The sequence below is a fragment of the Sminthopsis crassicaudata genome, chromosome 1, assembly GCF_048593235.1.
Source record: "Sminthopsis crassicaudata isolate SCR6 chromosome 1, ASM4859323v1, whole genome shotgun sequence".
Taxonomy (NCBI): Eukaryota; Metazoa; Chordata; class Mammalia; order Dasyuromorphia; family Dasyuridae; genus Sminthopsis; species Sminthopsis crassicaudata.
In genome coordinates, this window is record NC_133617.1 from 274,755,619 (window position 1) to 274,772,048 (window position 16,430).

The window sequence follows — 16,430 nt, forward strand, 5'->3', positions numbered from 1 at the left end:
TGTTTTTCTTACAATTCCATTTTATTAATTTTGCCTTTAATTTTTAGGATTTCCGATTTAGTGTTTAATTGGGGATTTTTAATTTATTATTTTTAATTTTTTATTTTTTATTACATACCCAAAGGAATCTTTGTGATAATATTTTCTATCATTCCTGTCTTCCCCAGGCACAATTCTTTTATACCTAGGTAATTATTTACATTCTCTACATTCCCACATACTTTCCCTCCACTCTTCTCTCCCCTATTCCCTTCCCCCAATTACCATTTCACCTTCTAGAATCCCCAAGCCTGGGCTTTGTAATAGGTACAAATCCAGTCCATCTTCCAGTGGCAATGCTAACTTCCTTTGATGGATTTTGTCACTACCAAGCAGTATTTTTAAATGACAAAGCTTTCATAAAATATTTAACAGCATGATTTTAAAAAAATGTCTCAGGTACCCTATGACAATTCTGTGGAACATTTGTTTTAAAATAAGGTATGCTATTTTTTAAAAATCCAGAACTTTTTTTTTTTTTTTTTTTTTTTTTTTTTTAACATGACATCAAGTCATACCACTGTGGCTGCCTTGGTAGTTGACATTTGAGTTTTAGGTTGTAGAAAAGTGCTTTGATAGAAACATACAGTGAGCCAATTAGTTATTATACTTACATAGTCTTTAATACATTGAATTCCTTTAAACAAAAAGCAGACTCTTCCTGACACTTTTATAATAAGATTTCATATTGAAAAATTAAAGCATATTTGACTATATTTTTATTCCAATGTTACATATGTATGGATACACATGCAATGTTTAAATATGTAAACATATATACCACATTTAATCATCTAGGAAGAATTTTATTATATGCTATATGTTTTTTTTTTAAATAAGACAAGATTTGAGTCATTTTGTAAACAACATACATTCACATTTAAATATCTAAAATCACAAAGAAATTTGGGTTCTGCAAATCAGTGAAGTAATACCTATAGTCAGTTTTTGCTCCAGGTAGTTTTTAAATAGTTCGGTGACCTAAAGAAAATGAAGGAACAGACCAGATGTGTGTTCTTAAAACAGTTCTCCATTCACTAGTAGAGAACTAACATTGAGTAGAGAACTACATTGAGAGCCAGGAGTTTAAAAGCCCAAGATTGTCCACAAATGAAAAAGGACTTTGTCGGTAGGAAAGGGAGTAGGAAGGAGCTTGAGTAGGAAAATGAGGAAAGGAATACACTGAACTGTGACTGTTTTGGGCAGCAAAATATCCTAACAAATGATGATATTTTTCATATTGTCTTAGCAATATTGATTGTAAGGCTCTCTCTTTTATGATTTTGTTCCTTCCCGTGGTTCTAGTAGAAAATTGAAACCAGTGACCAGATTAACACATAACTACTATATCATAATATGATGGCTCCCATCATCCTACCAAGTCAATCCCAGAAGCTGTTGGTCACTGACAGCTTAGAGGTCATTCCATGCTTTTTGATGGATTAAAATCTGCCTAAGTAGTTCCTAGGAACTTTTGGAATTATGGAAAACCAGAAATTTGGTTAGAATTACAAGTTCAAATCACAGTTTGTAATGGGAAACTATATGGTGGGAGGTGGCAAGTTATATTACCCATAATCACTTATTGTATAAAAGATACTATTATCAAGGACATATATGAAAGGTGGTGGATTGGTGAAATGTGGAAAATTACAGACAAGAGGGGAACAGTTTGAGTGGCTAATATTGACATACTCCTTCAGTCCCCTCTGGGCTCCACTCCTGACTCTTCAGATTTTTTTCTGAACAATAATCCAGTAGTCTTTTCACCTAGGAAGATCATGATGCTCCTATGGCCCCTTCATCTGATTGGTCAGTTCTTTGAGAGACCACCACGATAAGGAAGGTGTCCAAGCCAGCCATGTTCACCCTTATTCCTTTGTCAGCCCTTTCTTGACTCTTGGGCTTTTTTTTATCCCTATGCTTTCAGCAAGGATCTTCTCTCCCCTTGCTCCCTACTTAATAATTTTCATTTCTATTTTGTCTTCCCTTATTTGAATATAAACTCCCTGAAAACAGGTGTTTTCTTTTTGCTTGTATTGGTATTCCCAAAGTTTAGTACAGTGCCTAACAACTAGTAAGCTTTTAATAAATGCTTATTGACTTGGTATAAAACTCTGCCCACCAAATATGTTTAATATGAATATAAAAAACTAACAACATTCTAGCCTATTGGGTTGATATTATTTGTAAGGTTAATATAATGTTATAGACAAGAATTACATAGGCTGAGAAGGCCTAGATGAATTATGACCTTCAGAAATGGAAGGAAAATCCATAGATTAAAAACTGGGGATCCACCAAGTCAATAAATTTATCAATAAGTTTTACTTAAGTGTACCAAAGCAAGGTCCTATCCCTGTTTTAGGAGTTAACACTATCTTCAAGGGTGGTTGTTTCTACTCATTTTCCTATTTAGACCAAACAATCTTCTAAGTAAGAATTTTCCTGCCTTATTATAAGAGAATTAGGGTTCTTCACCCAAGGGTTTCTCATTAACACTCTTTTCTCCAAGCATCTTTCCCTCTGATGTCTGACATATTGAGTATTCATTGGGGGGGGGGGGTTACTGGGAAAATAATTAGCCTGAAATGAAGGTCTCTGTGCCCTTATTATACCTGAAATTTTTTTTTCTTCTCAAATATACCCAAATACAATGAACTAACTGATTTCAATAGCACATTTAATTGAAATGTTTTACTGGATCCCTTGCAGCCACTAATCACTCTTCATAAAAGTTGGAGTGTCCATAAACACAGCTTATTATTGAGCAAAAACATTAACTTTTCATTTGTCATATATAGTACAGTTAGTAGAATTTGTGTGTATATAATATATATACATACAAATATTTACATATTTTATTGTATGTGAATCTTAGTTGGTTTTTAAATGCTACGTATTGTACTAAGCTATGACAGATAACACTGAATAGAGGATTTTATTAGAATAAAGATTTAATTTCATTTCTACTTAGCTTGAAAACAAAGAATGGAGCACCAGCACATAATACCATTCATAAACTTGGAGAAATTATAATTGTTATTGTCTGAAGATATGTATTCAACACATCTTTCTAATAAATAAAAGTTTCTTGCTACTTTACAGAGCAAAAGGGAGACTAAGGTTGTGAGTCTGCTGAAGCATCTCCTGGGTTGTTTTTTTCTTCCAGTACAGAATGACTCAGAAACTGGCCTGTAGCACCGATGTATAATCTTGATCTCATAGGCCATTTCTAAAATAAAGAAAAAGATATACAAACAATATTAAAATATTAGCACTTATAATGTATATGTAAATTGCTTACTGATTCCTGAGATAAACAAGATATATTTTGTAACTGATATTCAATAACTCTGAAAGAAGAATGTTCAGTTTGGGAAACTTTCCCATCATAAATATCTTTTTTTAACCCCCTATAACTAAACTATATACAAATGTATTTACAGATGTGCACCAAGATGTTTTTATTTTAATCTTCATTATATGTTCTATTGACAGAAAGGCAACATGGCACATTGGATAGAGAAATAGCCTTCCCAGAAAGATCTCAGAAGACCTCTGACTCATCCTGGTTGAAAGAAAGACCTTTGCATATATAGTTAATCCTTTAGAATCCTAGCCAACTCTCAAAGATTATAAATTGCAAAAAAGTGCTAATTTTCATTGGTAGAGGGACTTTTCTTATCTGATTATATCCTTTGCCAATGACATCATAAGCCTAGGCCCTATTCCTATATCTGATCTAAAACTTCCGTTTAGATGTCTAGGACTTGAATGAGACCGAGAGTAGTCCAGGCCCAAAATTTCTTCTGCTGGAGAGTTTGAGACTGGTAAATTGCTTGAGTTTGATAGGAACTAAGTGATTAGGTGATCACACTAAGTCTAACACCAATATGGTGATCCATTACACACCATATGGTGGAGCTGCGTTGGGCTGCTTAAAGGCAAACCAGACCAAGTCAGAAACTGAATAAGTCAAAACTTCCATGCTGATCAGTAGTGAGGTCTGACCCAGGAAAGATTGTAGTACTTCCAGCCAAGGTATAATAGAAAGATTCATACTTATAATAAACAACAACAATAACAACAAAAAACTTCAACAAAATACTACCCATAACTCTTTTAAAACTATACCTGGTGTCTTCATAATACTGAACCTTTAAAATGAAAAAATTAATCATCCAGATGTCTTATCCACTTGATAGCAAACATCTGTATAATCGGAAAGATCATAATGTAATGTGACTTGAAATAGTCTATGCCTATAGTATTTTTCATGAATACCATCTTTGGAGAGTTTTCTGGATGTTATTTTTCCATATGCCACCTAAAAATAGGATGCTAAATGAAGCAGCAGGGAATGCTGAGCAGAAATAAGACACTTCTATTCTTTTGTCAATTAGTGAAGTCCACAAAGTTCATATAACTATTATTTTTCCAATTATGCCACAGAAGTGTTTTTTATATTATATAAAGGGGTCATCAACTCTCATAATTTTATGTAGCATGATTCTACTAAAATGTAAAAATATATACAAAAAGGTGGAAATTAGTCCAATATGTGGTTGAAAATGGTATACATTTCCAGGGACAAACTGTACAAAGTATACCAATAAAATATTTTAGGCTTTAAGGAAGCAGCTTATGTTAATTAACATTTAAAATGCTGAGGATAGAGTCAGAAAGACTCCTGTTTCAAATATTTACTAGCTGTGTGACTATGGAGAAAGTAAGTCACCTAGCTTTTACAATTTGTCTTTTCCTCATCTGGAAAGTAAGTCACTTAATCTCTATCAGCTTCTCTTTCCTTATTTGCAAATAAGATATATGAGATAAATATCCCAATAATTTTGGGATAATTTTAGCATCTATTTCATATATCTGTTGTGAGGATCATTGTTTTCCCAAGAATAGCTAAGTTAATTGCAGCTGATCATTGTACAATAATATTGTTGTAATGTACAACATTTTTTTTTCCATATCATTTTGCTTCAATTCACCTAAGTCTTTCTACAACCTCCTCATTTGTAAAATGAAAGACTTATACTAGATAAGGGGTTCTTAATGTGGGGCATACATTTAAAAAAATTAACAACTGTCTTTCAATATAATTGATTTTCTTTGCAATCTTATGCATTTTATTTTATGCTTTTTAAAAACACTATTCTGTATTATTACTCTGTAAGAAATGACCAGCAGGAGGAATACAGAGAGGCTTGGAGAGACTTACATCAACTGATGCTGAGTGAAATGAGCAGAACCAGAAGATCACTATACACTTCAACAACAATACTGTATGAGGATATATTCTGATGGTAGTGGAAATCTTCAACATAAAGAAGATCCAACTCACTTCCAGAAGAAACACTGGGAAGTGAATGTAAATTGTTAGCACTAATATCTGTCTGCCCAGGTTACTTATACCTTCGGAATCTAATGCTTATTGTGCAACAAGAAAATGGTATTTACACACATGTATTGTATCTAGGTTATATTGTAACACATGTAAAATGTATGAGACTGCCTGTCATCGGGGGAAGGAAGTAAAGGGAGGGGGGGGATAATTTGGAAAAATGAATACAAGGGATAATATTATTAAAAAATATATATAAAAAAAAACACTATTCTGGAAAGGAATCTATAGGCTTCACCAGACTGCCAAAGGGGTCTCTTGACAGAGAAAAGAGTGAGAACTCTTGGACTAGATGATATCAAATATTCATTTTTTTACAAGTAGAGGAAGGAGGAACTTCATTTTAATTTTACTGTTATTTTCATTTTCATTTACAATGGACAATGTCTAGTTTATAATAGGTGCTTACTCACCGATTGCTTTTCTCATTCTTATATTTATAGATGCACATATACATATGTATGTACATACATATATACATACTCAGTCATTGTCCAATGGATGGATATATACTTTATTTCAAACATGTTTTCAACTCCAGCCCAGTTCACATAATTTTTTTGTTGTTGAGTCAGTTCAGTTATGTTCAATTCTCTGTGTCCACATTTGGGATTTTTTTTTTTTTTGGCAAGGACAATGGAAAGAATTTGCCACTTCTTTCTCCAGCCCATTTTACACAGGAAACTGAATGTTAAGTGAGTTGCCCAGGATTACAGAGAGCTATTAAGTGTCTGAAGCCAGATTTGAACTCATGAAGATGAGGTTTTATGATTGCAAGCACAGGCTCTATCCACTGGGCCATTTATTGCCCTTCATATAGCACAGAGTGGGTATTTAATAAATGCATATTGATTGAAAATCAATCAGCAAGGGGGGCACCTAGGTGGCGCAGTGGGTAGAGCACCAACTTGAGTTCAGGAGGACCCGAGTTCAAATGTGGTCTCAGACACTTAACACTTCCTAGCTGTGTGACCCTGGGCAAGTCACTTAACCCCAGCCTCAGAGAAAAAAAAAAAAGAAAAGAAAAGAAAAAGAAAATCAGCAAAAAAACCCCACCTAAAACCAAACCAATACGATCAAATATAACTTCTGCAGTTTAGCATTTAAAGCTTTTCATAATCTTGATACCTTCTTATATTTTTGCTTTTTTTTTTTTTTTTTTTTTGGCTACTCTACAGTGGGATTTACCTCCTTACTGTTCTATGCACAAGACACTCCATTTTCTATCTTAGCTGCCTTAGCTGACTTCCCTTTTTATCTAAGTCTCTTACACTTTCTCTGATTTCCTTCAAGATTTAGTTAGATCCTAATACATTGCTGGTGGAGTTGCGAAAGAATCCAGCCATTCTGGAGAGCAATCTGGAATTATGCCCAAAAAGTTATCAAACTGTGCATACCCTTTGACCCAGCAGCGCTACTACTGGGATTATATCCCAAAGAAATACTAAAGAGCGGAAAGAGTCATATATGTGCCAAAATGTTTGTGGCAGCTCTTTTTGTTGTAGCTAGAAACTGGAAGATGAATGGATGTCCATCAGTTGGAGAATGGTTGGGTAAATTGTGGTATATGAAGGTTATGGAATATTATTGCTCTGTAAGAAATGACCAGCAGGAGGAATACAGAGAGGCCTGGAGAGACTTAAATCAACTGATGCTGAGTGAAATGAGCAGAACCAGAAGATCACTGTACACTTCAACAACAATACTGTATGAGGATGTATTCTGATGGAAGTGGAAATCTTCAACATAAAGAAGATCCAACTCACTTCCAGTTGATCAATGATGGACAGAGGTAGCTACACCCAGAGAAGAAACACTGGGAAGTGAATGTAAATTGTTAGCACTAATATCTGTCTGCCCAGGTTGCATGTACCTTCGGATTCTAATGTTTATTGTGCAACAAGAAAATGATATTCACACACATGTATTGTACCTAGACTATATTGTAACACATGTAAAATGTATGGGATTGCCTGTCATCGGGGGGAGGGAATAGAGGGAGGGGGGGTAATTTGGAAAAATGAATACAAAAAAAAAAAAAAAAAAAAAAGATTTAGTTAGATCCCAAATTGTACTTCCAACACTCCCACTCTAGAGTCTTCCCTTCTGAGATTACCTTCTGTCTCTTCTTTATAAATCATCTACTGAGTTAGCTATAGGGCCACTAAGTGACAGCACAGAGAACACTGAGCCTGACTGGAGTTCAAATTTGACCTTAGACATTAGCTGTGTGACTGTGGGCAAATCACTTAACCCTGTTTGCCTTAATACCTCATTTGTTTAAAAAACCCAAAAAGCTGGAGAAGGAAACAGTAAACCACTTAACTACCTTTGGAGTCATGAAGAGCAGGACAAGACTGAACAACAAAACACTAGTTATCTACTTATTATCTCCTCTAAAATGTGAGCTTTTTGAGAACTGGGATAATTTTCACTTTTCTTTGTAACTTCAGTGCTTAGCAAAGTGGTTAGTATTTAGTACCAATGCTTAATACAACTTTGTTTATTTTTTCTTCAGTTAATTGAGTAAACTGATCATGAGCCAGAAATGTGGAAACTCTAAACTAGACATTTCAAAGAAAATGAATTCACTACTTTGGCTAGTCTTTATCAACAATAACTAACTGATTTAAAATAACGAACTAATTTCACCCTTCAAATGATTATTTAGCATCATTTTGAGAAGCAGTAGACAGAAGTCGTACCATGGGGAAAAAAGTTCGACTTGGAGCCAGAAAATCTGAGTTTGCATTTTGTTAGTGACAACAAATGGTCACCCCATATGTATGAGATAATATTTATATTGTTTTTCTCAAGGGGTTATTGTGAAGTTCAATCACATAAGTTAAAGGTGCCATATACTTTGAAACCTTGTAAACCTTTGAAACCATGTAAATGAAATAAATGAGCACAATCCCAATAGGAATTTTTCCTGGAAAGACATATACTTTTTTGAAATAAAGCAAACCCCTAATTGAGAGGCAGTCTGCTTTAGTGCTTCAAGGGCCAGTCTGACTCAGGCTAACTAGGTTCAAGAATTTCTTTTGACACATACTGGGGAGTTTGGGGATTCTGAACATTTAACCTCTCAATGCCCCAGACTATTTTCTCAGAACATAAAATGCAGAGTAGTTGATGCTCTAAATTAGTAGAGGAAGTTTCCAGAATTATTTCTCTAATTGTCCAGAATTCAACTTAAGTGTTTAAATATTGTAAATGTTTATGCACTGTACTTTTAGATAAGCCAAATGATGTTAAAAAACACAGAAAAATATTTTAAATTCACAGATAATAACAAAAATAATTGATGAGGCCTGAATTGTGTGTTGGACAGAGAGAAACTAAAGAATTGATCCCTGAGGCAAGCAGACAGAAGGCTCTGATAGAGATGAATTTAGCTCCATAGTTCCACCTGCTGGGGAGGATGCCCAGTCTGAATTCAAGTTATGTCAGACCCTTGAGACCCACCCTTCATAGAGATCTTGAGCAGTCTCACCTTGCCATGCCCTGCCAGAAATCCCAAGCATGTCTCTAAGATTAAATTTTCCCTCTAAAATCTACTTATGGGCCATGACTTCAATGCTGCCCTCTTTTGTCAACCCACCATGGCACTCTGCCTCATGCTGTCTTTGTCCTTACCCCTCCCTCACAACATATGGTATCTCCCCTAACTCCATTATGCTTCTCAACTCCACTTCTTACTTATGGTTAGTTCTTTCAGGGTGCTAAGTTCCTTCTAGGATTTAGCTTCACAGCTAAGGACACGCCCCAACCTCATGGGGCACTCCCTTTCTACTGGATAATTGTGAGTTCTGTTGAGGAACTTGTCTTTCATATGCTCTCCCACTCTATTTCATATTTACCATCCCCAGTTCATCTGTATCTTTCCATTTTGCCTGTAACCTATTCTGCTAAATAAATCTACCTTTTGCCAAAGAGAATGTCCATTGTGAATCCTTCACATGCCTGGATCCAAACTGCCATCATCTGGTATCTACATCACCCACATCAATAATAATCTTTAGGAATATGCCTCTAGACCTAGCCTACATCTTCTATATCATATCTCTGGTATTTCTACCATGAGAATTCTTCTATTTTTTTGCTAGTTGCTGGATATCTCCCATAGGGTGATGGGCATAATAGGCACATTGAATTTAATTGTTGGTTGATTAATGAGGGCCTGTGCAGCTATGAGACTATCAAGAATCAAGAAAAAAGAATTCATCTTCATCTCCCTTCATATACTAAGAATACAAAATGACTTACTAAAAATATAAAATGACTTACTCCTATCTATCATGGTTTACAGAAGAGATCTCAGTAAAATGGGAAATTTCAGGTTAATGAAATATACTCAACCATTAAGTATTACAGCTAATGGCTTACACTGGTTATTTAAATATATTTTAAAAGCCAAGCCTCATAACAGTTTATTTCAAGTATGTAAAATTTTCTTGCTCAGAACCTCCATGGTATTTGGTTTCTTCCTTTTTTTGTATTACAACTACTGAGGTTTTTGTCTTGTTTTCCCAGTTAGATCAACAGCATTTTGAGGAGAGATAAATCATTCATTTTCTTTACTCTCAGAAGATCTAGCACAGTGTAAGTACTTAATAAAGCTCAATAAACATTTGTTGAATGGATAAACCTATTTCAAGATTAATTCCTGTGTTAATAACAAATAACTATTGCTATTCACCAAAAGTCAGCAATTTTCTTATGAAATAACACAAGTGAATTAAGAAAAGAAAAAAAACTATCAATGACTAGTATTAAAGGACTACAAAAATTATTTGGCATATAGATCAAAAGTGAAAACAATTTGAATTTTTTTCTAAAATTATAAGGTAGTATAATATAGTGCATGGGGTAGCTAGGTAAAACTGTGGATAGAGTGCTGGTCTTGAATTTAAATTTGACTTCAGACACTAACTATATGATCCTGGGCAAATCATTTAACCCTGTTTGCCTTAGTTCCTCATTTGTAAGATGAACTGGAGAAGAAAATGGCAAACTACTTCAGTATCTTTAACGAGAAAACCCTAAAAAGAGTCGACAAGTCAGATATGATTTTTTGATTTGAAATAACAAAGATAGTGCATAAATGTCAAACAATTATTGTATAAACACAAAGATCATAACCAACATCATCAAAAAAAAAAAAAAAAAAAAAGCATAGATTTGTTAAGTTCCTCCACTGTGCTAGGAGGTTCTGGTTATACAAATACAAAAAAATGAAACAAGCTCTGTTCTCAAGAACCTAACTTTTTGTTTCTGAAGATGATTAGTACATTTATAAGTAAACAAGGAAAAAAATACTCTTTTGAAAGGAAACTTGGTGGTGACAGTAAATAGAAAGTACAGAATATGGAGTTAGTAGACTTGAATTAGATTTCTGGCTCTGCCACTAGCTTTGTTACTCTGTGAGTCATTTAACTTCTCTGAACTCAGTTTTCTCACCTGTAAAATGGAGATAATACAGAGAGAACCAAAATTCTTAGTGCAGTTTTTAGCTATTGGAGCTTAAAGCTGCACTAAAATTTTGGGGACACTACTTCAGACAGAGAGATTTTCTGCTTCTGGTTCTGGTTCCGCCTCTTCAAGTCCTGACATATTTGCTGTGTAATCATTGCAAGTTACTTAATTTCTCAGGATCCCAGTCATTTCTCTTAAATTATGTATTATAGATGAGTTGCAGATTTCTGTAAGTGGAAGAAAGACTTCACAGCAATGAAATCACGAGTTTAGACCATGTTACTTTACTTTCTCCCCCATAGGATTGATCTGAGGAAATTATTGGATAAATGTTTGCTATTATAGCGAATTACATTGTGCGCAGGAATATGCTTAATGGATACTTTTTGATTGTTATTTAAGTGTATTTGATATTAAGTACACTTTGTTTTATACTATATGTCAATACTATTTTAATATATCTAACAGTAATATGGTTGAATAATAATCTAACATATATGGAAACATTTACAATGTAATATTATAATTTCTTTATGAATTATTCAATGATTGTTAAATTTGTACCATCTTGGAATGCTTATGCCTAAGCTTCCCTTCTCCTCTTCACCCTTCCCCCACTTAAGCAAACAAAATATCACAAGTTTCTATACTTTTTAAAAAATGGCTTGAATTTATTAATCTCTTGTATTCCATTTGCATAATGCCCTTTTATCAAAATTTACCAATAATGTGAGGTCACTGTTCCCATTGGTGGCTTTCCTTTGAAGTAACTGTAGTGATTATTAAAGGTTTAGTTCTTACTTATTTCTGGTTGAACACTGACAGAGGACTTGATGTTAAACAAGTTAGGAACTTGATCTTTCTCCACGAACTGTTTAACATCAAGTCCTCATTCACTGATTGTAAAGTTTCATTATGAATCATTCATTGATCCCCTTCTCCTTCTGTTCATTGAATCCAATGCCAAATTGAAAATTATAGAATATTTTAAACTATTGACTTCAATTTTTTTTGCTAAAAAATAGATTTGAAATGGGAAAACTAAAATTAAAAATTAAACTTTGGAAAACCTATGAAGATGACATATTCTTGACAAATACCTAGATAAAGGCTTTTAAAAAATTATCAATAGGAGAAAGAGTAGGATTCAGTGACTAAATGAGTCATACCATTTTACTGAAAAGCTGGGGCATTTTTGGGATATGTAATTATGGTATTTAGAGAATTATTTTGGCTCATTTTGCAAAGGAATGCAATTGTGCCACAGAATAATTGTTACAGAAATTGTTTAAAACTAAAAAAAAAAAAAAAAAAAAAAGATACTGCCATATATCTAAAATATGCTTCAGCTTGTTACACAGATGTCATAAATAAAAAATTCTTCCAAGTCATTCATTCAATTTTCTCCTGAACTGATAGGAGCACTAACATTCTGATATAAATGATTTTTAGAATTTTTTTTACTATATTTACAGTTTCATACTTTATGAAAATATCTTTTTTTTTTTTAAACCTGTAGAGCTTTTTGGAATAAAATGAAAATAACAGGTTCCAAATTTTCAGAATTTATCAGAAAAGTCAAGATAATTGGTATTTAAAAAAAAAAAAAGCTGGTAGAACATGTGGAAGAATTCTCTCTTTTCTTGAAGCCTCTACACTATGTTGTCCTCTATCATCTCTGGTACTATAATGTCATCAGCATTGAAGATTGATGAAGAACTGGAGGTCTCTACTTTAAATGATACATTGAAAGATGTGTGAATTGAGGAATGGCAGAATAATCTGTGGTATAGAATGTGATGCTATTTTGCTGTAAGAAATGAAGAAATAGATATTATAGACTTATATTGAATATAGACTTATACAGATAGACATATATTGAACTGATGCAGGGTGAAGTAACTAAAACCTGAAAAACAATTTAAACACCTGTACTCAAACTTTTTGGCCTTATTGTCCTCTATCATCTCTGGTACTATAATGTCATCAGCATTGAAGATTGATGAAGAACTGGAGGTCTCTACTTTAAATGATACATTGAAAGATGTGTGAATTGAGGAATGGCAGAATAATCTGTGGTATAGAATGTGATGCTATTTTGCTGTAAGAAATGAAGAAATAGATATTATAGACTTATATTGAATATAGACTTATACAGATAGACATATATTGAACTGATGCAGGGTGAAGTAACTAAAACCTGAAAAACAATTTAAACACCTGTACTCAAACTTTTTGGCCTTAAGACCCCTTTACCCTCAAAAATTATTGAGAACTCCAAAAAACTCTTGTTTGAATGCGCTATATATAGCGAAACTTACTTTATTATAAATTAAAACATCTTGGCATCATCATCATAATAATTTTTGACTTCAGGGATCCCCTAAGAGTCTTAAAGACAATTAGGGGTGCCCTGGATCATACTCTGAAAATAATTGACTTGTTATGTTGTAGTATATTACAACATCTTTACTATAAAAATGAACAATTCTGAAGATTTTAACAAACATTGATGAACAATGAAATGAGGAGAAACAAAAGAACAATTTATATAACACCATAAATATAATGAGCATGCAGAGTTTTAATAGACAGATAATGAAACCTCCTAAGAGGTGATAGATTTTTTATGCAGAATGAAAATATGTGTGTATGTTTCTATACAGTCAATGAGGGAACTTGTTTTTATTTAAAACGAGATGGGATGTGGGAGGAAATAAAAATAGATTTCTATTAATTAAAAAAGAAAGGGAAGTGCCACAACTGTGGAATTTTACTGTGCACTTTCTGATAAAATCACTAGATTGTTAGTTTTACCTCTCCTGGAGTGGGGCAATTTGTAAGTGTTTATAATGTAAAGACAAGACATATGCACAAAATATTTAAAAAAAACAAAAACAAAAACAAAAACAAAAAAAACAAAAAACCTTCGTGACTTCTTTGTTGTTTTTTCTTCATCAACAAGATCTCAATTCCTTACCGTTGTGACTGATAATTACTACCACAGAAAGCGCTGTTTTAATTTGTCCTTGGAGCTTTCCCAATCTGTGGCAGGAATGGCTTGAAATACTAAATATATCATGTGTCTTCTGGTTTCTAAACTGCTCCATTAGATAAAGGGAATTTTCTCGGATAGCTAGGATTCTGTGAGCAATATTTCATTTAAATATTGGAAAATTTAAATGCTTCGATGACATTCTAACGAAAGGAAATAATGTCATACGTAAAAACAAAACAAATGTGAAAACCGCCAACAAGTTAACTTGCGGGTAGCCGACGATGTATATTGGAAACCAATGTCATCTAAAAATAAATCGAAGTTAAAGAAATAACACTGAAAGGTAATAGCTTAGTTAAAATTAGTTTCTATGTAGCAGAAATGGGATCAGAACTCTCAGCCCACGAGATGCTCAAACCTGTAATAGTACTTTACAGCACCTGAGAGAACAACCCTTACCCCAGCGGTAACGGCTAGCTCCTTGCTTGTGGACAGCTAGGATATGACCATAAAAATACTTCCAAGGGAAGGGATGGGGCCCAGAATATTAAGGTGAGAGCCTGAAAATACACAAAACCTACTGAAGAAGCCCGGCAAACATAATGCTTTACTTTTGTCCCCTTTCGAAGTCCTAATATGATCTATTAATATTTCACTCTCCCTGGAAGGCTGAGACTAAGAATTAAAAGTAATATCTTAGCTAAGCTTTGGGTCTCTCCCAGCTCCGGGCAGTGAGCGTGGCACTCATGAGCAGCTTAAAGAAATATTTATTGAACTGAATTGGTTTTGATTGGACGGGCCTCGACTGAACGCTCTCGTTCCTAGGAGATCTGGTTTTGAAGCTCCCAGATGGAACCCGGGGCTGCGGGAGCCTACCTTGACCGGGTGCAAGTAGCCATCACCGCGCAGAGCGCCCAGCCCCGGGTCTGAAGGCGCGTCGTCCTCGTCCTGAAGGCTGCGGGTGAGGTGGGCGATATAGGTGGTGGCCAGCAGCAGCACGTCTAGCTTGGAGAGCTTGGTGTCTGGAGGCACAGAGGGCAGGGTCCTCTGAAGCTCCAGGAAGGCGTGCCGCAAAGTCTGCACCCGACTACGCTCCCGGGCAGCGTTCGCAGCCGCCGGCCTCCCGCTCCCGGCCCGGGGCCCCGGCCCCGGAGCGGCCGGAGAACTGCCAGCGTCCCGGGTGGCTGCCGTGGTGGAGAGCGGTGGATCGGGCTCCGGGCTGGAGTTGGGCTGGCTATTCCCAGAGCCACTGCTACTGCAGTCCATAGGTGTCTTCTCAGGCACTGAACTTGAGCGTCCTGAAACTTGCAACCTGCAGCCAGACAGAAACAGCAATGAGCTCCTTTTGGGGTCAGTGCCCCCTGGGTCTCTTCCTCGTTCAGGGGAGCTGGAGCTGGAGTGGCATGGCAGGTGGACCGACTAGCAGAGCCCCTCTCCCCTGCACTGCCACCCATCTATTCCCCGATCTATAAAAGAACTTACTAGTACTAGGCCTTTTCCGGCGTGCACAGTTCAGGCTTCTGGATTAGCCAGAAGTTTCTGAATTTGTTAATTTCCTGGTAAATTCAAGTCCCATCTTATATCGAATACATAACTCTTAAATACGTAGTCTTGGATATCCAGAGAAAAGCCGAATTGCAAATTCAGTTAACAATTTATCTAGGCACAGGAAAACCTACCCAACACCTCAGGCTACGTGTTAGTAATTCTCTTTTATAATCTAAAGAGGACCAAAAAGATGTCTGGGTCAGTGTGTCTAACTGTAGTGGATCAAACTACACAAAGTCGGAAAGTTCTATCCAGGTAGATCTCAAATCGTCAATATGAATATTTGGTAAGGAGTTGTCTCTAAATTTGCACATCATGTACTTGCTTTAAAAGATAAAAATTAAATTATTTTAATGAGACATTTTTATTTGGATCTTTTGGAGAGACAAACTTCTAGTGAAAAAAAAATTAACTGTCTTGAATATGGAAGATGTCGGATTGTTTGATCTCTAGGGGAGAGGGTAAGGGGAAAGAAGGGAAAGAGAAAAATTAGGAAGGTTTGTCAAACGTGAATGATGAAAGCTATCTTTGCATTAAAAAAAAAAAAAAAAAAAAAAAAAAAAAGTTAATTGAAACTTTTGAGCATTTCCTCTCCCTCCCGGGTAAAAGTGGTTCAAGGTGGCTCTGCAGTACTTTATCTGAGATAAAGAGCTCTGAGCCGTATCCGCAGAAAGAAAAAACACCTAAATCCTGGCTCGGAACAGCTAGACTTGGTTACACTCTTTAAGTAGGGGGATGACAGTTATTCCCAGAATGACGGGCAAGTAACAGACTGAGTGGAGGCATAATTAAGGTACTTGTATGGTACAAAGCTCACCAAATCTGACTGACAAGTCTCATATCTCTTATAGATGCATGATCGATTCCAGATAGTGAACTTAGTCCTGTTACTGTAGGTTCCACGGAACTTCATAATCTTAAATAAAATTTTCGAAGCTGACTTTTTCATTT

The 16,430-nt window shown here is 35.2% G+C and overlaps 1 protein-coding gene across 1 annotated transcript; it reads right to left on the bottom strand.

Moving 5' to 3' along the window:
- Positions 1-954: 954 nt before the first annotated feature.
- TCF24 (transcription factor 24) lies at positions 955-15,197 on the bottom strand. The gene is made up of 2 exons (XM_074278821.1): positions 14,808-15,197; positions 955-3,274 (listed from the first exon to the last, which is right to left on the bottom strand). Exons 1-2 carry the CDS (start codon positions 15,195-15,197, stop codon positions 3,161-3,163), a joined length of 504 nt encoding a protein of 167 aa, XP_074134922.1. The 3' UTR covers positions 955-3,160.
- Between the last annotated feature and the right edge of the window lie 1,233 nt (positions 15,198-16,430).

Coding starts and splice junctions, on each gene's coding strand:
- TCF24 (XM_074278821.1), bottom strand. CDS start 15,197: ATGGACTGCAGTAGCAGTGGCTCTGGGAATAGCCAGCCCAACTCCAGC. Junction 3,275..14,807: donor GCTACTTGCACCCGGTCAAG/GTAGGCTCCCGC, acceptor TCTTTATTTTAG/AAATGGCCTATGAGATCAAG.